Below are 25394 nucleotides of genomic sequence, written 5' to 3'. Positions count from 1 at the left end.
AATCTTCTGAAATAATGGTTCAGGCTTTATTCATTAGATAAATCTATTACCTTTTGCTTTAAAATTTAGTCACTGAGAATCTCTATGTAAAATGCACTATGTTGATTTAGTCTTTGTATTATTTCTTCTAAGAAGGTTATATCAGCAGCTATTTTAGAGCTTCAAAGGATTGGCTTTCCATTTAAGTCAGGAATATCAAAAGAACATCAGGTTTGTTTTGATGATCTGAGGAGTGTCCAGACCTTGTTCCATGCTTTAACCTGGTTGACTTCTGGCTTCATACTTGTTTTCAAATCTCTAAGTCTCAGTGTAGAGATTCAAGATCCAGAGATTCTAGCCTTTCAGTACTATATCAGGAAACAAAACAAAATAATAACAACAACAACAAAACAAGCCTTGGGAAATGACCATGTTATTCGGTATAATCATTAAGAAAATCTTATATTTTTTGAAGTATAGAATAGAGTTTATTCAGGGCATGGGGAAGGGAGTCAAGAGGGAAGTAGAGGCAGAGAAAGGCAGAGAGAGAGAGAGAGAGAGAGAGAGAGAGAGAGAGAGAGAGAGAGAGAGAAGGAGGAGGAGAAGGAGGAGGAGGAGCAGGAGGAGGAGGAGCAGGAGCAGGAGGAGGAGGAGGAGGAGCAGAAGGAGGAGGAGGAGCAGGAGGAGGAGAAGGAGCAGGAGGAGGAGGATGAGGAGCAGGAGGAGGAGGAGGAGCAGGAGGAGGAGGAGGAGCAGGAGGAGGAGAAGGAGGAGGAGGAGCAGGAGGAGCAGGAGGAGGAGGAGGAGGAGCCCACCATGAGCATGTGGGGAGAGAGGGCGAAGGGACAAGAGGACAGAGCAAAAGTAATAAAGTAAGACAGGAGCAAGAGAGAAAATCTTAAATTTAATTGTTCAATATTAAGATTTTCTACTCAATAAATGTCATCTTCAAGTTAATTTACAAAATATTTTCACCAAGCCAAGCTCATAGTTCTTCCCTACATTTTTATTCACATTCCTTTCAGAATTTCATTGCACCACAACAGCTTCAGGGGGGATTCTACAACTTTCTCACTCATTATTGGATTTAAAGCAGTCAGGAGAGGCAAATTTAGCATGTGTTCAATGAAAAGTCTTATTGTGATTTATTTATACTCAGCTTCTAAGTGTATTATCAAATAAGTTTCATAGCAATCTCTTTCTGAATTTCATATAGAATTAGAAAGCATGTTTTTAGTACCTCAGTCAGCAGCAAAAGAACTCAATGAATTACTGGGGCTTGTTTGCCTCCATGTTGTAATAGCTTATGTAAGAGTTTCAAAGTCAAATTCATTAGTTACCTCTTGTTTTCCATCCACTGGGAATTTAACAATAAAATGAGGAAATTACTAACTTTGATCAACCTTCTTCTCAATGAAATTAAGCTAAAAATTGTATTTTTATTACACATTTTCTATATCTTATAGGTAGGCTTTTAAAGCATAATAGTCACTAACATTGAAACCTTAATTCTTCTTTCAGGCAAAATAGAAGTTCTAGGTCTCTTTTGGAAATAATAGGCAGGAACCAAGAGTATAGAAGAGGCTTAAAATCTAAAACAAAATAATGACAGAGCTTGTTCAGATTTTGGCATATTTCTTTATATAGTTAATTTGCTATAGCTATATTTTTTATTGCTCTTTATACACTCTTGAAAGTTTTACATTTTCAAATATTGGTTGATTTATATTTATAAAATCTGTATCAATAAAATCAGGTAAGCGAAGCTATTTGAGAAATTCGCTTATGGTATGAATATTCTTATTCACTACTTCATTAGCATGTGAGACTATAAGTAAATTAAAGCTCTATATTCTAATTGAAAGTTTATTGCATATCATAAATATATGTTTCATATTCTCAAAGATTTAACAAAATATTATGCTTTTTAGAAAATAATGAAATTCCACAAAAATTGCTAATGATTGTTATTAATAGGCCAGAATATCACTTAATAGAATATCCAGGACTAAAGCATTATATAATATTATATTTTTATGTAGAATCCTAAAATATTGAACAGAATTATACTGAACCTATAGAGAAAAGAAAAGCACAGCTCAAACTAAAGTAAGTTTAAAGCATTTTGGAGAGGCTGTTACAAAATTCCATTTATAAACTGCAGTATGTTCTAGCTATAAGAACCTGAATCTAAGGGAGACAGTTGAGCACTAAATCTTACTTATGTGGAGCAGGGTGTGGAACATTTTTGTATGGATTATGGAACTGAGTATTATTTTTTGGCAAAGGATAAGATAGCTTCAAGAAATGATATGCATTAGAACTTCTGTGAGGAAGAAAATAACTTAAAAAACTGTCTGAAAAATTGCTCAGGCTGCAGAAAGCTTGACCCCTACAACTGATAAGAAAGAACTCCATGATTGGAAATACTATGACAAAGATTAAACCCTGAACTTTTTAGAAACTCTGCAAGTATGTGTCCCAGACCTCAGAGAATAAAGCATTTTACTTGCATGTGAAAAAAAAAAAATTGGCCTCATAGCAAGTACCAAATAGAAGGACGTCATCTTTAGAGAGTTAATAGAATTCATTCCAACAAAATTGACAGTGTGAAGATTACTTTGACATTGCCAGAGGGAAAGTAGCTGCACTCAATATGAAGGTAAATAACAAAGACATTAGTGTGGGTGGGTTGCTGAGAAAGACAGTACATGAATAAAATTGAATTGGCAAAAAAATTAAGAAGATGGTAAAATAGATTCATAGCTGCTGCTCGTGTTACTGTCTCAAAAAAAAAAATACACTCAGAACAAATCGTGCATGTCAGGATCCCAGAGAAGCCAACTGAAATTTAATTCATGGATGCCTTTGATTTTATTTTGGGCATTTTATGATTAGACATGTAAAAAAGAAAAACCTAATGGATTTCTAACTACTATTTAAAGTTGAAGATGTTTTAAAATAATTTTATGTATTCATTGGCAGACTAGGATTTATAAATCAGAGAGTTGTACTCTCTGGTTGGCTCTGTTGGATTTTCAAATATAGCCATAGCTATGAAATACATAAGGGAAACTTTGATAAGGTAAATAATGTACTAAAAAGAGGTTGGCAGCTCTTATCCCTAAAGAACAAGAAAGTCTTCATCAACATCCAGTAGGATTATGAATATACATATAATTAACTTTCTTTCTTTGTAATGCATTCACATGTGTACATATGAATTTGCATATAATTTCCAACAGTGCAAAGATTATTGTTTCTAGTAGCAATAAAGAAATCTGAAACTAAATTGATCCCATTCTATACACATAATCCCACTCCATAACCCCCCTAAAGACTTAAAAGGCTTATCATTCTATTTTTATATGCCTAATGTGCATATTTGCATTTGCTATTGTGCACAGCTTTGTATATCTTACATATTTGCTCATCATTCATACATGATTTTAAAAGTCCTAAACAGAAACTAAGCTGTTATTTTCCACGGAACATTAAACCACTCATTAGGCTACACATTCGTTCATACAGCTGTTACCATTCTTTTCATAATCAATATGAGGAACCATTAGCATGTAGACAAATATTTGTAGAAACATCACATGCACCTGGACAAAATAATACTGTATAAGAAGCCATCTTGACTTTTTACGTAAGTGGTGAATGCCGACACATGACAATAGTGTGCAAATGAAGAGACCATGAACATAGAGGTTGGATCAATGAGGTTGCTAGTGTCTCATAGCATGTTCAAGAAAGCTGAGGCTAAGTCTACCTCAGCCAAGAAGAAAAGTAAAGTTTTCTAAGTGTTCCTAGAGGCTTTGATACATTTCAAATAATAAGTGAAGCTACATAAGTACACACTGAAAAACATGTCAAAAGGAGGAATTATATGAAGAGAAAATATGTAGAATTATAAGATACTTAGGGCCACCATTATGACCCAGTAGGTTCAGGTGCTTGCTGCCAATTTTGACCTCTGAGTTCCGTCCCCAGAACTTACATGGGAGAAAGCGAAAAACAAATCCAGGAAGTTGCCTTTTAATCTCCCTATGTCTTGGTATAAACACACAAAATAAATTAATTAATTAATAAAATAATGTAATTTTAAAAGTAATGTTTGTAGTATTTTGAATATAATTTATTTATCCGAAGTGATTGTTGACAATATCACAAAGGGAATAGAGGTCAGGTGAGGCAGGTGCACTACAACTGGGGCATTGTCTTTTAGATTTTACAGAACTACTACGGACTTAACATTTGGTACAATGGTAAGATATTTACACTCAAAAGATAATTGTTGGAAAGAGAAGTCAGTCATCTTTACAATTCTAAAAAAACATATTATAAGTATCAATTTAGGTCAAGAAATAGCAAGTGAAGAAAATGAGACAAACTGAAGTGTATCTATGACATAGAGTCTTGATATAGCTCCTTGATAAATTGGATATGAAGATTCGCTGAAGAATGTTATGCTCCGTGCTTAATGGTGTCTGGCAATGGTGGCTCAGGCCCGTAATTCCAGCAATGGGAGGCAGAGGCAGGCAGAACTCTGTGATTTAGGCCTGATCGACAAAGTGAGTTCGAGGACAGCCAGGATAGTAACACAGATAAACCCTGTTTCAAAAAAAAAAAAAAAATCTTGGATCCAAGGTCAAAAACAAGATGAAATATATATAATGGCAATGCAAATGTAGCAACTTAGAAATTAGGCAGAGGCATTTTGACTTGAGTATTATGTAACTTTTATATTATATTATTTATGTGCCAATAGACTACTAGGTAGCAATAGCTGTAATACTTACATGATTTGTAGTTCAGCCCAGAATAACAGCAAGATGAGATAGGAAAAGGAGTTTCACATTAATAAAGAATGAGAGATAAAGTCAAGACTGTCAACATCTTCAATACAGATGATTGTAACAGAGTAAAAAATACTTTGTAAACAATGCTGCATAAGGAACTCAGGAGAATACCCAGGCTACAAAGTGAAATAGAAATTTTCATGGCAGAATTGAAGTCTGTGCAAATTCGTTAGAAGAAATTGGACATCACATCCTAGAAACTAGCTCATCAGATTTAAGGTGATGTCAAAATGTTAAAGAATAATTATGAACAGCAAGGAAACTGAGGGGCCCTCAGTCAAATTGTAAACTTAGAGACACTGAGTTGACAAGGTCTTGCCTCAGAGTTGAAAAGGTTTGTAGACAGAAAAAAAATCAAGGAGATAGTTTCAGAAAGAAAAGATTAAAAAAAGACTTTTGGCTTTCCACATTCAAAAGGTACTTGTGCCTTTCTGACAGAATTCATAGCATAAAATCTTAAGAGTTTTGTCTCAGGCACACTTTTTTTTTTTTTTTTTGCTATGACAAAAGAGCAACAACATATAGAATCAGTTGAATCTATATTCTATACTCCAGATAGAAAGAGCAACAAAAGTATCTATTGTAATTGCCTATTTTTATCAATGAAGAACTATATTTAAGGAAAAATCATAGGTTCATAGTAAGGTTCTTGAAAAGCTAACTCAGTTCCTAGATTATTACTCATTGTTACTAAATCATTTTTAAAGCCTCTTCTATAAATATAAAAAGTGATATAAGGGAAACTGTGCAAAGACAGTGAAATTAGACTTCCTTTTCCAACAGAATTTAATAAGCATAGACTTTTTATTTTAAAAGTATTATTTTGTAGGTGCAGAAAGCAGAGAACACTGAAACACATTGAAAAAGACCATTGTAACAGGGTGACCATTGTTGGCCTAGTCTTGCATGTATTGTAAGAGCAAGGAAAGAGGAAATTCACCTTTACAGAAAAGAATCACCAGAAATAGAAGAAAGAAAGAACACATGATATATCTCAGAGTTATTGGATGGCTCAGAGCATGTTGTACACTGATTTCAGTTTCTTCTCAGGGATATTGAACGCTGGTGTGAAGCTGGAGATAGGGCAATCATCAGAGGCCTAAATGAAAAAGGGAAGCTTAATCAAAGCTTGGATTACTAAAATTTTATTCATGCTGGTAAAGGAATTTGATGAACAACTGATCCTTGGGGTAGGAGGGCTTTGCAGTGTCTGTTTTTGGTCTATTCCTACTTAAACAAAAGGCAGGTGTTCAGGGATTAACTACATCATAAGTTATCTTATGGGAAAGTATGACTTATTATAAATAATTTCTATCCTTGAACAACAACAACAAAAGGCTATGGATATTACTTAAACATCAGGAAAAATTAGATATCTCTAGGTCAAAACACAGGAAGGATAGAAAATACCCTTATGGTGCCACACTTCGTTTGTGAAAAGGAAGACTTAGGGGAAACTATGAAGTAAATAAAGGTTCTATAGTACAGGAGAATTCAGGTCAGGCTGAGGGAATGTCCTTTCACAGAAGGACATTTTATTCCAGATTCAGCAGACATTTGAGTTTGATGTATTCTGTCTAACCACTTACTAGCATGTACTCAAATGGTAGAAAAAGATGCAAGGAGTTAGGAAGCAGTGTGGAGTCTCAGTCTACACACAAGGGTGGTGGCATGAAGAAACACAAGGATGGAGTTTATAAATTACTGAATTCTATTGACCCTTGCCTAGCTAGAAGGGAATTTCCTTTTCCTCCAAATTTAACTTTTGCTGTCAAAGCATCTATTTACCTTTTGACTGAATTAAATCATTACCTAGGAAAATGGTTTTAAAAGTCAGACCAGAATGTTGATTGTGTAGATGGAATCGTAGGACTATTAGACTCCTCATACCACGCTATGTTCTTCTCCACTCTTCTTTCCTACCACCAAGGACACATGTTACTTTTTGAATATAATCATATTCCTAAAAGGAAAATAAAGATCTCAGCATCTATCTGGAAACTATTTGTGCCTGTCCACTGACAAATTACAGGAAATTATGGCTAGAGCAACAATAGAATCTGCTGTAATTGCCTATTTTTATAAACCAAGGAACTAGATTTTAGAAAAAAATCATAGTCACAGTATGGTTCTTGAAAAGCAGACTTGGTTCTTAGATTATCACTTATTTTTACTCAACTATTTTTAAAGCCTCTTCTACAAATATGAAAAAAATGATATAAGGGAAACTGCAAGTATGCTGAACACTAGAATCTGATTCATTGATTACCATTTTGTCTTGTATGAAAAGGTTATTGCTGTGTAAGTCAAGCCTCCCTCATACTGGCTTTGAAGCCATTTATTATTAAAGATTTTGTTTTACTTTGCTTCCATTTTTTTAAGTAACTTTCAGATTTCTTTCCTAGTAACCATGGAGAAACCATTTTTTAATCCCTCCCCTGATGTTTTTCAGTATACTTAACACAAATGGTTTTTTTTTCTACCCTTTTTTAAAGGCTATGTTGGAAGCCAGTAAAACAAAGTATCAGTGTGTGTATGTGTGTGTGTGTGTGTGTGTGTGTGTGTGTGTGTGTGTGTGTGTGTGCGTGTGTGTATGTGTGCATTTGTGTCTGTGTGTCTGTGTGTGTGTCTGTGTGTGTGTGTGTGAGTGTATGTGTGTGTCTGTGTGTATGTGCTCATATGTGTTTATGGGTGTCCTGTGTTCAATATTTTAGTGGATTCCTTAAAAGGTACACAGCCTCCCGGCATCCCAGCATCCTGTGCTGTTAAAAAGAAGTGTATGCAGTCTCACATACCCTCAAAGAAATGTTTTCACAAATATTGACAGCTAATGGATTTTATTAATCTCTTAAGGTATTTTGTTTGCTTGTTTAAATTAAAGCACCTTGTGGAGGCAATTTAACAGGATCTTCAGGCTTTATCCTTTCGCCAAACTTCCCTCATCCATACCCACACAGCAGGGACTGTGATTGGACCATCAGTGTCAATACGGACTATGTTATCTCCTTGGCCTTTATCAGGTGAGTTCCTAAACCTTTCTGTGCATAAAATCTTTTCTGGTTAGTTTGCTCTGGCATTTGTATTAGGTAAGTTTTTACTTCTTTTAATAATTAATTCCAACACTAATACTTTACAGTGCATGATTTAAAGCTCTTGTTCAGAGACCAGCAGTTCTGCAGAGCGGGGGTGAAGTGGGTGAGAAACTTCACCAGATATCCCGGGTGGGAATGATCTAGAGGTCTATTGAATAATAAACTTTGATCCCAATTATTTTTAATTTCTCTCTGTACTTAATACCACTAGTTTTTTTTTTTTAATCAGCTGCTTTTTTTATGCTGTAAGATTAAGCAGTGATTCAATGTTTTTGGTCTCAAATTTTCTGCAACAAAACTCTTTTCTGTTGCAGGAGTAGTCCTGATTTGGAAGATTCTAATTGCCTTTCTTTCCTTCTTCTTCTTCTTCTTCTTCTTCTTCTTCTTCTTCTTCTTCTTCTTCTTCTTCTTCTTCTTCTTCTTCTTCTTCTTCCTCCTCCTCCTCCTCCTCCTCCTCCTCCTCCTCCTCCTCCTCCTCCTCCTCCTCCTCCTCCTCCTCCTCCTCCTCCTCCTCTTCTTCTTCTTCTTCTTCTTCTTCTTCTTCTTCTTCTTCTTCTTCTTCTTCTTCTTCTTCTTCTTCCTCTTCTTCTTCTTCTTCTTCTTCTTCTTCTTCTTCTTCTTCTTCTTCTTCTTCTTCTTCTTCTTCTTCTTCTTCTTCTTCTTCTTCCTCTTCTTCTTCTTCTTCTTTTTTTTTCTGTATTATTTGGAAAAAATAAGAAGACTTGGTTTCCTTATGGGAAACCGATATTTTATCACATAGTATGATGTCTTTTGATTTAAGATTAGAGGATGCAGGAGCTGGGATAGTAGGCCAGAAACAGAGCAGCCAACCTACATAGACACAACTATAGATTCAGGTGCCAGTGTGTCAAAGTAGGCAAGATAAGGCTAAAGATTCAGGAGAACGGTGGGAGGACAGGTTACATGTTTCTTTCAAATTGGAAATTTTCTTCATGCTTACAAGCTTTGCTGTAACTAGTAAGTTGATTCTAAGAACCACAACTATTATTTTTATCTCCAGTACTTTAAAAAACTTGGTATTTGTGTACAATATTAAGCTAAAACATAAAATATTTTCTAATATATTGAAGCCAAGTTGAAAAAACATGTAAGTTTAAGTCACAAAAAATAGCAAAATATGGAATTGCTATTTTTATAATTAATATTTGTTAATATGAATACTATATGTATAATTCATGTGATTCATATCAATTCAATAACTGGTATTTGTTGATTCCAAGACAATTAGAATGAGATTGTTCATTAATTCAGTACATTATTACAAGGACTTCCTTGGTAAATAAAATTATTACTCCCATTTTTTGCTATTGAAGAAATTGCATTTTAAGAAATTAGAAATTATCAAGATGTTGGATACACAACTTTGCTTCTTATAAATTAAGTTAGCTAATAATTTGGAAGAAAAGGCTATATTGCAGTAAGTATAGGATGGAAATTTAATTTTCAATTCTATCATTTATGATGTAACATTAAGGAGAACTTTTACTTTTAAGAGTTTCAAGTATATCCACTACCGAAATAAAAACTACAGGACTGATCTGACCAAATTTTATAAAAATACCATATTTCTATAAGCATACTATCCTCTCAGTGTTTTAATACCTATACTGTGAATTTGAATCATATACAGTGGAAAAGTCATTATACTGTTATCTAAATTTCAAAGTCTATAAATATTATTTCCTTTGCATTTTTTTAATAGAAAAAATATACGCATGCATATTTTCAACAGAACAGAATCGAATAGAGTATTTTACTGAGTAATTTAAAAGCAATACTTACATTTTTTATTTATTCTGATATATTTTAAAGGGCTGTGTTTTCATGGCTAGCAATGAAAAGAGTTTTATTACACTTTTCTTATGTGAAATACATAGTAAATTAAAAGCATATATCTATTTCACTTTACTAATGTAGAGCATCTTACAAAATAATTTTTAAATTAGAAAGTGAAGAAATAAAGCTCAAATATATAAGTATTCCCAAGGCCATGCTATTCCCCCAATTATCCCACTTATCTGGAGTTTCTCTTACATATGCTTTCAAAATCTGCCTTCTAAATATCAAGACGACTTTCTCTCTCCTACTGCTTATTGGTTAGTCTTTGCCAGTGCGTGTTTTTTTGTTTTTTTTTGTTTTTGTTTTGTTTTGTTTTTTGGTTTTTGGTTTTTTTTGTTCTGCTTTTTGTCAGATAAATTTCTATATCAGACTTATTTGTCAAGATCTATTGTTCTTTGGCTCTACATCTGCTTTGTTAACCCTTTTAGTAACATCCCCTCCCCATTCTGTTTTAGTTTTAGCATAGAACCAAACTATGACTTCCTCTACATATATGATGGCCCAGACAGTAATAGTCCATTGATTGGAAGTTTTCAAGACAGCAAGTTACCAGAAAGAATAGAGAGCAGCTCGAATACCATGCACTTGGCTTTTCGGAGTGATGGATCTGTCAGTTACACCGGATTTCATTTAGAGTATAAAGGTAAGTGTGCACATTCAGTCGTAGCATCCTGATTGAACTGGAATTATGTTTATGGGATAATTAATTCTGCACTGGATGTTGTTAGCTTTAGTTGTGTGTGCTGTGTAGAGCTTAGCTCACAAAAGAGCTCTCAATGTGGTTTCCGATCAGTGAGAAGGAAATTAGCATTTCTCTAATTACTGTCTCAAAGATATGTAAGTAGCAAACAGATTACTAATTAGTATATTGTGGTAGCAGGCTAAGGCCACACAATTTTGAAAGATGAAAGTTACTTCATTGGGAGGACTTAGGTTTTATTAAAGTGTTTTATTTCAGATATTTCTTTCAGCAAAAGAGAACAAAGAATAGAATTCTATTTCAAAAATGTTAGATATTTTAAATATGTTGATATTAATAAGAGCATAATGTAGTGATAGCTATATCTGAAAAATAATTTTATAGATGTTTTAGAATGTTCATGGATATTTTATAAATTTTGTCTTCTGAATCTTAGATTATTTTATAACTTAATGATTAATTACATCTTTTTAAAGTTCAAATTAATACATACAATACAAATTGCATTCATTTTTTTGGGTTACCATGTGGTATTTTCATATAAATATGTATCATGTAGTATTTAAATCTGTCTCCTCATACACTTTATTTTTGTAGATTTTGTAAGCGTGTACATGTGCAGTGGTGCATCCACCTATGTGATTGGGCACTGAGACCAAAGGAGAGCACGTTGTTTGCTGCTCTACTGCTCTCTACCTTCTTCTCATTAGATAAGGTATCTCTCTAAACCTGGAACTCTCAAGATTGGCTAGAATAACTTCTAACCATCCTCAATATTGTATCTCCATCCCTTACACTCAGTATTGAGGTCCTAAGTTGTCTTGTGGCTTTTACTAGTGTCTTAAGAATGCAAACCAGGTCCCTGTATTTCCATAGAAAGTGTTCTTCCTCACTGAGCCAGTGACATAGACCCAACCATAATTTTAATAACAAAATTATGCAGAAGAAAGTAATTTTAAAGCATCCACCCAATGAATACAGTTGATATAGTAGCATATTTCTTTACAAAAATAATACTTTATTATTGTTTTTAAAAGTCAAATAACACATGTACAGTGTACATTCTTTTTTCTATCTGGTGTCAGACCTGAGGTTCTTCTGTTTATAACTTCTGATATAAGAAACTTCTATAAATTCTGTTGGATCTGTAACTAGGAAAAGGGAATGTTCATAGGTCATCAATTAAAAAACATTTATTATCATTTGGGAAAGCATACAACGATGCCAAGGCAAGTGGTAAATCCTAAACATAAATATGGTTAAAATGTGATTTCAGTTGGAACCTTGAGCATTCTTTGGGACATCGATTCTACAGGGCTAGGCCATAAATTGTCTGTCCGTAGAGAAGTTAACCAGCTACTTGCACAGGCAATGTGTATTTGAGGTTAGAGCTCTTTATTGGAGTTCTCTGCAAGTGTTTGTTGATCTGACCCTGAAGATGGCAGATTTTTTTCAGAAGTTGGCTAAAAACATAGTTGTGGACTCTACAGTCAGTGATGTTTGTAAGAGTTGGTCTTGAACACCATATGACTATCTCTTCTGAAAAGGAGGGTCTCCCTGCTCCACCTGGAGATCCATCCCATATACAGTCACCAAACACAGACACTATTGTGGATGCAAACAAGTGCTTGCTGACAGGAGCCTGATAGAGCTGTCTTCTGAGAGGCTCTGCCAGTGTCTGACAAATATAGAGGTGGTTGCTCTCAGCCAACCATTGGACTGAGCACAAGGTCCCCAATGGAAGAGCTAGAGAAAGGACCTAAGGAGCTGAAGGAGCTTGCAGCCCCATACAAGGAAAAACAATACGAACCAACCTGTATCCCCAGAGCTCCCAGGGACTAAACCACCAACCAAAGAGTACACATAGAGGGACTCATGGCTACAGCTGCATATGTTGCAGAGAATGGCCTTGTTGGACATCAGTGGAAGGAGAATCCCTTAGTCCTGAGAAAGCTTGATGCCCCAGTGTAGGGGAATGCCAGGACATGGAAGCAGGAGTGGGTGAGTTGGTGAGCAGGTCAGGGGGCATAAAATAGGGGTTTTTTGGAGGGAAAACCAAGAAAGGGGATAACATTTGAAATGTAAATGAAATATCTAATTAAAAAACAAAAAAGGAGGCTCTCCATACCCTCTGCTAGGACTCTGACAAATGGCTAGGAGTAAAATTATAATCAACACTTGGAGTAGCTTTCAGGCATTCTTGCTTTGTAATTCTTTGAAATTATGTCATTTCTTCATTCTCACTCCTTCTTTCCTCTAAACTGACCCATGCCCTCTGACCCACCCCCCCCCCCACGCTCTCTTTCAGATTCATGGTCTCCTTTTAAGCCTTGTAATTTTAAAGCTTATGGCCTCCCAAACCTGGATTTGGAGCTTAACTGCCCCTTTTTTGAATGCTTATATATATTTTTTGATACTTTCTAATTGTGATGTCTTGAATACAAATCATCCTATAAGCTCATATATTTGAATACTTAGAAGGTTTAGGTGTAGCCTTGTCAAAGAAAGAATTTTACTAAGGGTGAGCTTTGAGACTTTTAATATCCATTCTAGGCCCAGTCTCTCCTTTCCTTTCTTTCCCAGAATGCAGCTCTGAGCTACTGCTCAAGCACCATGAGTATTACCACACTCCTATCATGCTTCCTGCCATGATGATAATGGAATAAGTATAAGCAAGCCCCCAGTTAAATGTTTTTTTTTTTTTAATAAGAGTTGTCTTGGCCATGATGTCTCTTCACAGCAATAGAACAATAACTAAGGCATCTATTATACTATCTATACTCTTACAACCATTACACTTTCATCAATTATATATTGCTGGTTTTCTTTATTCTTTTAAGAGTTTTAACAATATTATGTGTGTATACATACATATATATATATACATATATATATATATATATATTTATATATATATAATTTATTATGCTCCTGAATATACCTGTATTATAGTTAATTTCTGTTTTATTTCTGATAGATAGGTTATTCTAGTTTTTACTGCTGCAAAGGAATCATGTAGGAAAACACACATTTATGGATCTTCATGACTATATATGTAAGAATCTTACTGAGACATTTGTGTTTGTGGTAGCTGGACTATTGAGTCAAAGGGTATAAAATGCTTCAAATTAATTGAATATTGCAAGGTTTTAAAAAGTTATTGTGAGGCTTTTCCAAATCACACTAAACTTCAGACAATTAGAAGTTAAGAAGTTTAAGAGATTTGAAAAGTCAGTTACTTTGTGAATTTTAAAATTGTTACCCTCACGGTTATTAGGCCATTGACATTTTATAAATTTTGCCCAAGAAGTATTAAGTTGAATCTATCTCTCTATTTTGCACATTGACAGCTTCTTGTTGGATTTGTGCATTGTTACAGTCACAAAATGTGTAATTTGTTTATTTATAGGAAATATTTTACATTATGGAAGTTCATTTGGTATCTATGCCATTTATGCTACAATTAATATTTGAATTCAACTTTCGGTTAAAATGGGACATTCTACTTTATCTCTGTATTTATATGTTGTACAAGTATTTAAAAATTTGTATTATACTTAATTTTCACTTTCCTTCTTAATTTATACCTTTTATGTCTTGTTTAAAAGTACCGTTCACCAAGACCACACCAAAGTGTGGATGCTATAGTCCTGTGCAGAAGGGGGAAGAAAATAGTCTCAGAAAGTAGAGTGAGAGAAGGACCTGAGAGGGAGAGAGGAGGGGGAGAAAAAATGGGGCTCTGGTTCAGATACGGAATGAGATGGGGGAGAAGTTCAGAGGGTCAGGAATTTGAAAGGAGTTCTGTAGCAGTAGGGAATGGGAAATGAAAATAGCCACTACAATGTCCCAGATGGTTTCCAGGACCCAACAGGGAGGATGTTAGCTGAAATGCCCGGGAAAGAGGAGATAGAACTTATACAGACCATATCCAGTGGATAGGCATGGTCCCCAGTTGAGGAATAGGGCTACTCACCCACTTCAGAAATATTAACTCCTGTCAAAAAGGAAATGCAGGGACAAAGAGTGGGGCATAGATTGGAAGAAAGACCATCCAGAGACTGCCCCACCCTGGAATCCATCCCACAAGTAGACACCAAACCCAGCCACTATTACTGATGTCAAGAACTGCTTGCTGACAGGAGTCTGGTTATAGCTATACTTTAAAGAGGCTCTGCCCATTGGCTCTGTGGAGGCTCAGTGACTGAGCATAGGAGAACGCTAGGGAGCTGAGACCGAGTGGGTAGGTGGATGGAGGAGCACCCTCATAGAGGCGGTGGGGAGGAAGGGGATAGGAGATTTCTAGAGGAGAAACTGGGAAGGAGGATAACATTTGAAATGTAAATAAATAAATAATCAATTGAAAATTACTTTAAAAAAGAAAAGAATGTACTGTTTTCACTCCAAAGTTTCATACACATGTCTTCTTGTAATTGTTCTAGTGTTTAGAGCTATATACTTTTCAATTTACAGGCATTAATTTATGTGAGTTTATTTTCTGTAGAACAGTACTCTAATTTTATGTTTACTGTGTGACTAATCAAGTGCTTTAGCACCACTTTCTAAAAGATAATGCCATTTCTGTCAACTATCATGTCCCCGTGTCATCTTTTAGCTTTCTACTCTGTCTCACGGGCTTCTCTTTCTGCCCTTAGACAGAAAGAGTTTCAAAGCAGTAGAACAACCGTGATAAAGTGTACTTTATTTAAGCCAGATTATTATTTTTTATTGGTGTATCGAAATATCAACGGATTTTATTTGAACAAGAAAATGTTTACTTTAGATCATAGCTTCAGTGTTTTCCGGTCATATTCCCCTGGCTACAGAACAGTGGTTAGTAGCCACATTGAGTTTCTCACCTCATGGTAGCTTGGAAGCAAAGAGAAACAAGGGAACTTAGTGTAAAATGCAGTCACAGTCCTTCAGGGCATGTGTCTCCCTGGCCCTGGTTTACCTGTTTTTCCTCACCTCCTGAAATTTCAACACAGCTCCTTCAACTGGTAACTAAGCCCAAAGCAATGAGCCTATAAAGAACACTTAACCAGAACAGGTTTATTTTAGATTTTGGGGGGGTTTGTTGTTTTTTAAAATTTTGTTCTTGATGCCTGTCACAACATTTTCAACCTTCAATTTATTTTTAGAATTAAGCTTCTTCTACACATCACATTTGATTGCTACCATGTTGAACTAATAAATCATTTGGGAATAAATTGATGTATGACATTTAATCTTCTCATCTATTAATACAACCAGTCTCTCAATTTACTCATGTTTTCATTAACATCTTTCAGTAATGGTTTATAATCTTTTCTATAAGTTCTTTCACACTTTAATTAAAATGTCATAGACATAGACCTAACAGGTAATAAGCAATGTCTTTATCATTAGATTTTTCTGATTGTTCTTAAGAATGAAGACATGCTGACAGTTAATAATTTTTTTCATATATTTCAATTTACTTAAAACTTTTATTGATAGGATATTTTTGTAGTAGTTTGGTCGGTCCACATAAACTTAGGTACTTCTGTTTTTCTCTATTCTGTTTCTATTTCATTTCTATTTCTTTGCTTATTTAATTGTTTTGGAATTTCAGTAACATGTTAAATATCAGCAGTTCTCAACGTCAGTCTTGTATTCTAGATGATCATTTTAAATGACCTAAGTCAAACCTGTAGGCGTAATGGTTACTCTTGATTGGGAGTAATGCTAATAAAGACATATTTTTTTTTTTAAAAATGACCTTCTATATTCAGGATCATTTTGAGTAAATATGCATTAAAATCATTTCCTTCTGTGAATGACATTTTTGGAAAAACAAACTTAAGTAAATTGCCTAAAGTCTTATGACAGATAAAAAGGGATTCCATTTTATCCCAATAGACTTATCTGTTATCTACTAAATAGTGTTACCTTAGGGTATTATTTGAAAGTTATAAGTCTCTTCTTCCTATAGTCTACTAAAGGCTTCCACATATAATAAATGAAAGGAATCTTAAGAGGCAAAATGCTGTCCGTTTTATTCACACCCCTATATTTATTCCCTAGAGTAGTCATACACAAGGGAATTATGAAATGATTGCTTTGTCACTTGATCGATTTTGAGCATTGCCAAAGAATTTTTGTTTAGTTGTTTGTTTATTTGCTTTCATGTATGATAATTAGGAAAACATTATAGTAACATTCTTGGGATGTAAGCAACTTTAGAAACGTATTGCTCCTCTCTGTTGTTCAGGGGAATTTAGTATATACATATACATATACATATACATATACATATACATATACATATACATATACATATACATATACATATATTTACATATATATAGTGAACAGCTTATGCATACACACACATCCATTCATACATACAGACATACAAGGTGATGGGCTTATGCATACATCTGGAAAGAAGGAAAGGAGAAAGGATGGGAAAGATGAGAGAACTAAATAAGGAAGAGGTGTCATTGCTTTATACCTATCTCTAGGTTCCACTGTGGGTTCTAATTTAGGAAACATTGCCCAAAAGCTGTGGGATGAAAGATACAGGAATAATATCTCATGGAAATACTCAGGGCAATTGTGCTAATTGACTGTAGCGTAGTTACTCTGAAAATTAAGCATCTCTTCCTCACAGTCCTCTTAAATATTATTATGAAACCATTTTCCATATAGCCTTGCAATTCTACAGGAAATGAAGGCTATATGCTTTATCTTAGCTAAATTCAAATTCATGCTTACTTCTAAGTGTACATTCTATAAAAGGTAAATTAAAACATAAGAGAAGAAGCTTAGAAAAAAGATTTATCACCTAATATATTTTACTTAGAAAATAGAAGGAAAAACTCATTTCTTTGATCTGCTCCTCACAATAAAGCAAACATACTATAGTATTCCTAAATATAATTCTTAAGTGTTTTGGTTCATTATTTGCATCAGGTATTTCCAGTTTTTCCAGCTGTAAATGCTACGGCACACATAGTAGTAAACAAGGGCAGTATTATTTTAAAAACTGTTCACCACTTTTTTTTGAAAAGCATAAAAATCATTAGATAAATGATTTCATTCACATTGAACCTAGCAATAAAAAATTAGCAAAAGCAATAATATAAATATGTCAATATGCTTCCTGAGAAAAGCCAAAGTATTTGCATTATAGATTGAATGCCTTGTTATTCAAAGTAAAACATTTCAACAAGGTTATGTATACTTTGTAGAAAAAGAGTGTTAGATAAAGTAACACAAAATAGATTAATATTTTGAAATATTAATTCAAACTTTCCTTTTCTCCACAAACTAACTTAAACTTGAGAGAAAGGTTAGGTTACTGTTCCTTTTAAAAGTGCATTGTGTTTTTCTGCCTTATTCACAGTGAATAGGCAGAATGAGAAAATTACTCTTACAAAATAAGAAAATTAACCTCTGCATACATGAAGGTCCAATTTTACTGAACTAGTTCAGTAATCACCCTACTGGATCTTTTCTAAAACCAGTATTTTTAGAATATTGTATACTAAATCTACCTACTTGTTCCAGTACGTCTCTCAGTGGCTGTTTTCAAGACTTTCTGGATATACGATTATCCTTTAATAATACTAGTGTCCCTTGTAAAAATAGTGTTTTGTTCATATTCATGCATACCTTCACACACACACACATGCATGCACATACACACACACAGACACATTGTATCATTTTATATTATTTATCATACTTAGCATAATAAAATTATACGTAACTGTTATTTTGTACTTTTCAGAGATGAATAATAAAAATAGCATAATGATCAGTACAGACATAAGTATTTTAAAACTAAGTACATACTGTACCATGGTACCTAAAGTGAATCATGCTCAAAAGGTAAACACTTAGGACCTGTAAAGTGTAACATACTTGAACGGTGTCTGGCCACACTTTGCTTTATTTGTGTAGAAAATTTAGCTTACTATACATTTAAAAATTGCATTGTTGGTTTTTTTCTTGTTTGTTTTTTGGTCTTTTGTTGGTTTTTTGTTGTTTTTGTTTTTGTTTGTTTGTTTTTTTGCCAGTAGAATGTTCAGTATGTAGAAAACAAGTGTTACTTTTAATGAAATTGCTGATAAGTTGACTTCATGGATGTTGGACCCATGGACACAGCATACCTTGTTTTGTGAGACTCTTCCAGTGTGAACCCTGAAGCTGATACATGAGAAGGAACTTTTGTGAGTGTGTGGATGTGTGTACATGTGTTTGTTCCTGGGCATAGGAAGAGATAAAGTCACTGAACTTGAATCAGATTTAAACGTACACAGACTGCATGTTGTAGCACATGACTCTTTTCACACAAACAGCTCTGTGTTCTCTTTAAACAGAGTTGCCATAGCTGCTGTTCTTCAGAAGATGAGCATCCTATAAAAGAATCACAGAAAAAAAATGTATCTCAAAGCAATTAATATACTGACACTATTTTACAGCAAAACTCCGGGAGTCCTGCTTTGATCCAGGAAATATAATGAATGGTACCAGACTTGGAATGGATTATAAATTGGGGTCAACAGTCACCTATTACTGTGATGCTGGCTATGTTCTCCAAGGTTATTCAACACTCACTTGTATCATGGGAGATGATGGAAGGCCTGGATGGAATAGAGTCCTACCAAGTTGTCATGGTAAGAAATACAACTTTTGATAACTTTTATGATTACATAAACTATTATTTTTTTTAAAAAAGTCATTCATCTAAAATGCAACTACCAGGGTGTTATAGGCCATAAAAAGAGTTTATGAAGTGTTGAAAAAAATTTCATAACAAACTTCTTTAGAAGAGTGCATATATTCTCATCTGTCTCTATGGAAGTATAGTTGTGTAGCAAGGGAGTTGTCTCAAGGCACAGGTATTTCAAAATGTTTTGCTTTTTTTAGACCATCTGGATTATGTGATAATTTGACACAATTAGATGAATTAATTAACAAGCTATTGATGTAAAAATTTATTTAAAAGAAGGAACAGAACAATATGTACTTCTCTAAATAAGGAGTTATCTAGAAAAATAATAATACAGTGTTTTAAAAATATAACATACATACAACTCTGAATAAAAAAGACTTTCAGTAACAAGCAAAGAATTCACTGTAGAAGAGTCATACAGACATGTAAGTCAGTTGAATGACCTTAATGCACTGTGCCAAGGTGCACACAGGCTGTTACAATATGATGTCACCTGGAAAAGGATTTCCAAGTATGAGTACCACCAGTGAGTCATAAAATCAACCCATTTAGTCATAACCATGAATTTTATAATAGATATAGAATTGAATCAAATATAATTGAATTATAAATAAAAGAGAAAAATATTCAAGCTAACAAAACAAAGCAAAAGAACATTTGTTTGGGGGACTTTTAGATGTATGTACAGATATAAAAATACAATAGATATATTTGTGCTCGTGTGCATAAATGGATGTGCATATAGCCATGGATCTATTTAGTTGTGTGTTCATTGGACCATTTTGTAAAAGTAAATATATTACCTTAGATTTTAGCTTAAGAAATAAAATAGAGAAAGAAAAAAGTCCTAATATGATGATGAAATGAATGTATTGTTAATGTCTAACATACATCTAATTGTTCTTGAATAATATTATCATTTGACATAATTATTTATGCATGATTATGGATTTATCCAAGTTACTTGATCTCTTTAAGCTTATTTTTTTTCTTACTGATTAAATTAGGATATTTCATACTTAGCTTCAAATTTGTCTGTGCAAGAAAGAAAGAATCAAATTCTACTACCAGGTTGCAATCTCACAATTTAGGACACTGAGGTATGTGCGTTCTCAGTGAACCTGGGATAAATAGCAAAATTCGGACTTATAAACAATTAACTAAATAAAAACATCTAGTGAGATAGTTCAGTCATAGTTTGAACATCAGTATTACATTGGTAAGTGAATTCCTGTGAAACAAAGTAATTTAGAAATACCCATTGTGGTGGTTTAAATATGCTTGGCCTAGGGAGTTGCACTCCTCAGAGGTATGACCTTGCTGGAGGAGGTATATCACTATAGGGTAGGCTTGGAGACTCTCCCCCAGCCTCCTTTGGGAAAAGATTTAAACTCTCATTCTCCCCAGCACCATGCCTACCTGGACATTGCCATGCTTCCTGCCTTGATGATAATGAAATGAACCTCAGAACCTGTGATCATTTATAAAAGTTCTTAGTCATGGTACCTCTTCATAGCAATGGAAATCCTAAGACAGAAGTTTATACCAGGAACAGGGGCATTCCTCTGATAGACCCAGCCATGTTTTTGTTTGGAGGAATGTGGATATTGGGATTTGGATTTGGAAAGCCAGGGATTGCTTTAAGTGGGACTTAATGGGCCATCCTATAGGAATACGGAAGCATCAGCTCTGAGTGTGATTAGAACTCTGAAGATCATTCTTCTGATGTTTTGGTGAAGAATGTGGCTTTTTGCCCTCATCTACAGATCTTGCCTGAAGCTGAGATAAAGAGATCTTGAGTCATGGCATTGACAAAAGAAGTGTCAAATCAATCAAGTTTATATTTTATCATGATGGTTCACTCTTCAAGGAAGATTCTAATCAATAGTTGCAGCTTAAAAAAATACAAAATATATGGTTCAAAGAATTAAAGGGCACAGGATCCCCAATGAAGGAGCTAGAGAAAGTACCCAAGGAGCTAAAGAGAACTGCAACCCTATAGGTGGAACAACAATATGAACTTACCAGTACCCCGGAGCTCTGGAGCTCTTGTCTCTAGCTGCATATGTATCAGAAGATGGCCTAGTCAGCCATCACTGGGAAGAGAGGCCCCTAGGTCTTGCAAATGTTATATGCCTCACTACAGGGGAATGCCAGGGCCAAGAAGTGGGAGTGGGTGGGTAGGGGAGTTGGGGGGAAGTCTGGGGGACTTTTGGGATAGCATTTGAAATATAAATGAAGAAAATACCTAATTAAAAAATAAATTAAAAAAGAATTAAAGGGGCACCAGGAAATGAAGTAGAGGTGAATCCTGTGTTCAAGGAGATAAACAGATTAAGGAAATGGTGATCTAATTTTGGCAAGGACTGACCCAGCTAAGCTTATTGTTTATGTTTGATGTTGAACAAAGAATAGTTTGAACTTTTAATCAGGAATGAATTATAATCCAGAAATGGGGGACATACTTTTAATCCAGATTTTGAATCTGGAAGACTTTTGATTCAGATCTTGAGGTATAGTGGTCATGAAAAGCTTAGGCCCTGTGCATGCCTTTAATCACAGGAAGCTGGTGATAATGAGCAAGGGGGTCATGTTACAACTCCAGCAAGCAGCGGAGTTGGATACTAGATAGCTTTAGCCACGTGGCTCTGGCTTTAGAAACAAGAATAGAAGGGACTACCAGAAATATTGATGCTGGTTAGGTGGAGCTAAGAAATTATCTGTGATTAAGAAGAGACCAGCATCACTGAGGTGAAATATTCTGGGAAGAGTTTTCTGAGAGCACAAAGAAGCTGTGTTCCAGAGATAGCCAAGGTTGTACCTACTGCTACAGCTGTACTTTCCAATGTCTAAGAGTCACCCAGCTGGTACTGGTTTTGAAGGGATGAAGGGGTCATGAAGAACAGCTGAGGCTTGACAGCATGAGAGGCCATGGAAGGTCCTGGGTGAAGATGGAGTCTTATTTGCAGTTCACAGCCCAGTACTGAAAGGGTCATACAAATAAGTGAGCCTATAAGGGGCTATTGGTGAAGCCTAGTTGCAACAAAGGATCCCATTGTATTGGAGATGTCAGTGCCATGGGATGACCACCAAGAACACCTGCAGGGCAGTGGAGTCAACCTTGAGTGCTAAAGGGCAGAGCTGGAGAAGTGACCTAAGCCCTTTTGAAGGAGTCCAGAAGATCATGTGAACAAGAAGCTGTGGAAAAAGAAGTTGCCATGGAGACACAAAGATTTTTTAGAGATGCCAGAACTGTGGCATATCTTCCAAGGAAAACTGCTAACAGAATAGTGGAACTAGCCCAAATGAAAGAAGTGTGCTGCAGTCATCAAAGCAGAAAGCAGTTGAATATCTGAAGAGAGCTTTGACATCAGACTTGGAGATGGTGACTATGAACTTTGCCTAGCAGGCTTTTGGTTTTGCTTTGGTCCAGTATTCCTCACTATGACATTTTGAAATGGTAATGTATAGCTTGTTATGTTGGATGTATGTGATCTGCATTTTGATTTTGATTTTATAGGGAATTATAGTTAAGTGACGGGATGAACATCAGAAGAAACCTTGAACTTTGGACTTTTCACATTGTTGAGACACTTAAAGACTATGGGGAGTTTTGAAGTTGGTTTAAATGTTTTAGCATATACTGTGTTTAGGTATAGCTCACATAGGTTTACTTATTTTAGTAAGCTTATAGGAGCCAAGGAATGGAATATGGTGTTTGGAATATTATTGGCCCAGGGAGTGGTACTATTAGGAGATGTGGCCTTGTTGGAGTGGGTGTGGCCTTGTTGAAGGAAGTATTTCACAGTGGGGATGGACTTTGAGGTCCTACTCCTAGCCACCTGGAGTCTGCTCTTGGCTTCTTTTGAATGAAGATGTAGAACTCTCACTTCTACCAGCACCATGCCTGCATGGACACTGCCATGCTTCCTGCCTTGATGATAATGGACTAATAAGAACATATAAGCCAGAACCTATAAGCCAGCCTCAGTTAAATGTTGGTCTTTATAAGAGTTCTTGGCCATGGTGTCTCTTCACAGCATTAGAAACAGTAAGGCACCTATATTCCCTGGTAAGCATACCATATCTATTATATATTGTCAAGACCACAGCTAGCCTAGGCTGGAATCCTCTGGTATAATAGCCCAAAGGTAGTTGAACTTTGGATTAATTTTTAATAATTTATTAGAATTCCGGTCTCCATCTGTGCCTGGAGATGGAAACAGCTCTCCATACCCAAATTCTGCCAGGGGAGTGCTGACACACCCGAGAGCACAGGTGAGACCATCAATTCTGCTCAAATTCCTGGCCCAAGAGGGACCCTCCCAGAGCCTCAGGACACAAGAACCGAGGAAAAGCCTGGGACAGGATCCTTCTGTGCCCCGGGGCTGACCCAGTGCCACAGCTCTCCGTACTCAAATCTGGTCACCCAGGAATGCTGACATATAGGCTTATAAGAGGGGCAAGCCACAGTCAGAGACAGCAAGACCAGCTAACACCACAGATGACCAGATGTTGAGAGGCAAGGGCAAGAGCATAAGCAACAGAAACTATGGCTACTTGGCATCATCAGTGTGTGTGTGTCCAGAGGTCAGAGTGTTGTATACCTCTCCTCATCTTCTAGTTGTTAACTCTACTTGGTCACTCTTTCACTGTATTCTCCGAGGCTTCAACACAGCACATGATTCAGATTTCCACCAATATCTGAGCTATAGCAGTCACTAATTCTTGCATCTTGAGCAGCTATGAGTCTGTATTAGCCCTCTGAAATATAAGGCTTCTCTGAAGAAAGTTGAGCACAGCACAAATCTATGATTATAAACATAAATACTTGAGCAAATATTGACATGCATCTGCTCCTGATATACACATTTTATTATGACTTCCAACACTAGGTCTAATAATGACTGTAGTTTGTAGTATTAAGGATCATAAACAATATATTGAGATATGTGCCATTATTATTATAAGAATAATGATGTCTGTAATTTCTGCTGGTGATAAACCAAGTTACAGTAGCTAATATTACTGTGATTTGATTTCTACATTAATAAGTTGAAAAATGCTAAATCTCAGATAGAAAATAATTTGAGTAGGATATAAACAACATGTAAACTCCATTTTTTCCTATTGAATTCATGAAACAAAGAAAAGATAGGTTGTATCATATGTACTTGTGTGTGGTGGCCACATTTTCCCTATGTGCCTACTAATATTGCTTCTTGTATCTTCACTGGACTTCTAAAGGAGTGTAACAAAGAAGATAACCTTATCCACATGAACCTCAACAACCAGCCAGATATCAATACTTTGAAAGGAAATTGAGTTGAAAGGATCCCATTTTCCTTGGGGAAGCAATAATGTAGTTTTTGTAGTTTTTGCTGTAGAAGGTACCACAAAGACACCTCTCCTCCCCTTCTCTCTCTCTCTCTCTCTCTCTCTCTCTCTCTCTCTCTCTCTCTCTCTCTCTCTCTCTCTCTCTCCAGGAAGATGTAGAGCAGTTAAGGAAGTTCTCTGCTGCATTCTTGTCTATGTCTTGTTACTTCTTGGAATTGTTGAGGTCTAATGGATCTTTTGAAAGGCCTAGGAAAACTCATTACATCTTCCAGACATTTGCATAAGAAAAGGAGGCAGTTCCTCAGTCTTTAGACCTGTGTTTGGGTGTGATTGAACTTATGCTTCCTTTTGCCATTTCAGTTCATAGTTCTCTCTCTTCCAAGCATGGCTGGTAAAAAGTGAAGCGAAGCTCAACTTTAAGGCTAAATATTTTATTTTTATTTCCAAAAGGATGAAGTTTGAACGAAGTATTATTAAACCCTATGTTACAATAAGAGGCTTGATAATTTTAAATCCCATGTATTTATTCAATGGGAAAATATTAAGAATTTATATTTCATTTGCTTTCTTTCTAAAAATAATTACTTATTTATTTTATTTCTATGAGTACACTGTATCTGTCTTCAGACACACCAGAAGAGGGCATTGGATTCCATTACAGATGGTTGTGAGCCACCATGTGGTTTCTGGAAATTGAACTCAGGACCTCTGGAAGAAGTTTGTGATCTTACTCACTAACCCATCCCTCCAGCCCTTATTTGCTTTCTTAACATAACATTTTTAGCAAAAATACACCGTGTATCAAGGCACCATGCGTAGTTCTAAAAATACAGATAATATTAAAAGCACAGAAATATTAA

General features: G+C 35.3%; 1 protein-coding gene across 12 annotated transcripts in view; it reads left to right on the top strand.

Annotated features, from left to right (window-relative positions):
• The window catches only part of Csmd3 (CUB and Sushi multiple domains 3), a 1211921-nt gene that overhangs the window by 935013 nt on the left and 251514 nt on the right, over positions 1 to 25394 (top strand). For all 12 annotated transcript variants that reach the window (XR_001781523.2, XR_003951374.1, NM_001081391.2 and 9 more), the window contains 3 exons: positions 7726 to 7864; positions 10252 to 10439; positions 18944 to 19138. Coding sequence is in view for 10 of the 12 variants with exons in the window: in NM_001081391.2 (NP_001074860.2) it covers positions 7726 to 7864; positions 10252 to 10439; positions 18944 to 19138 (522 nt within the window). In the remaining 2 variants the exon portion in view is untranslated. The remainder of the gene's footprint in view (positions 1 to 7725; positions 7865 to 10251; positions 10440 to 18943; positions 19139 to 25394) is intronic.

The sequence above is a fragment of the Mus musculus genome, chromosome 15 (assembly GCF_000001635.26).
Source record: "Mus musculus strain C57BL/6J chromosome 15, GRCm38.p6 C57BL/6J".
Classification (NCBI taxonomy): Eukaryota; Metazoa; Chordata; class Mammalia; order Rodentia; family Muridae; genus Mus; species Mus musculus.
This window is presented reverse-complemented; position numbering and strand designations above follow the sequence as displayed.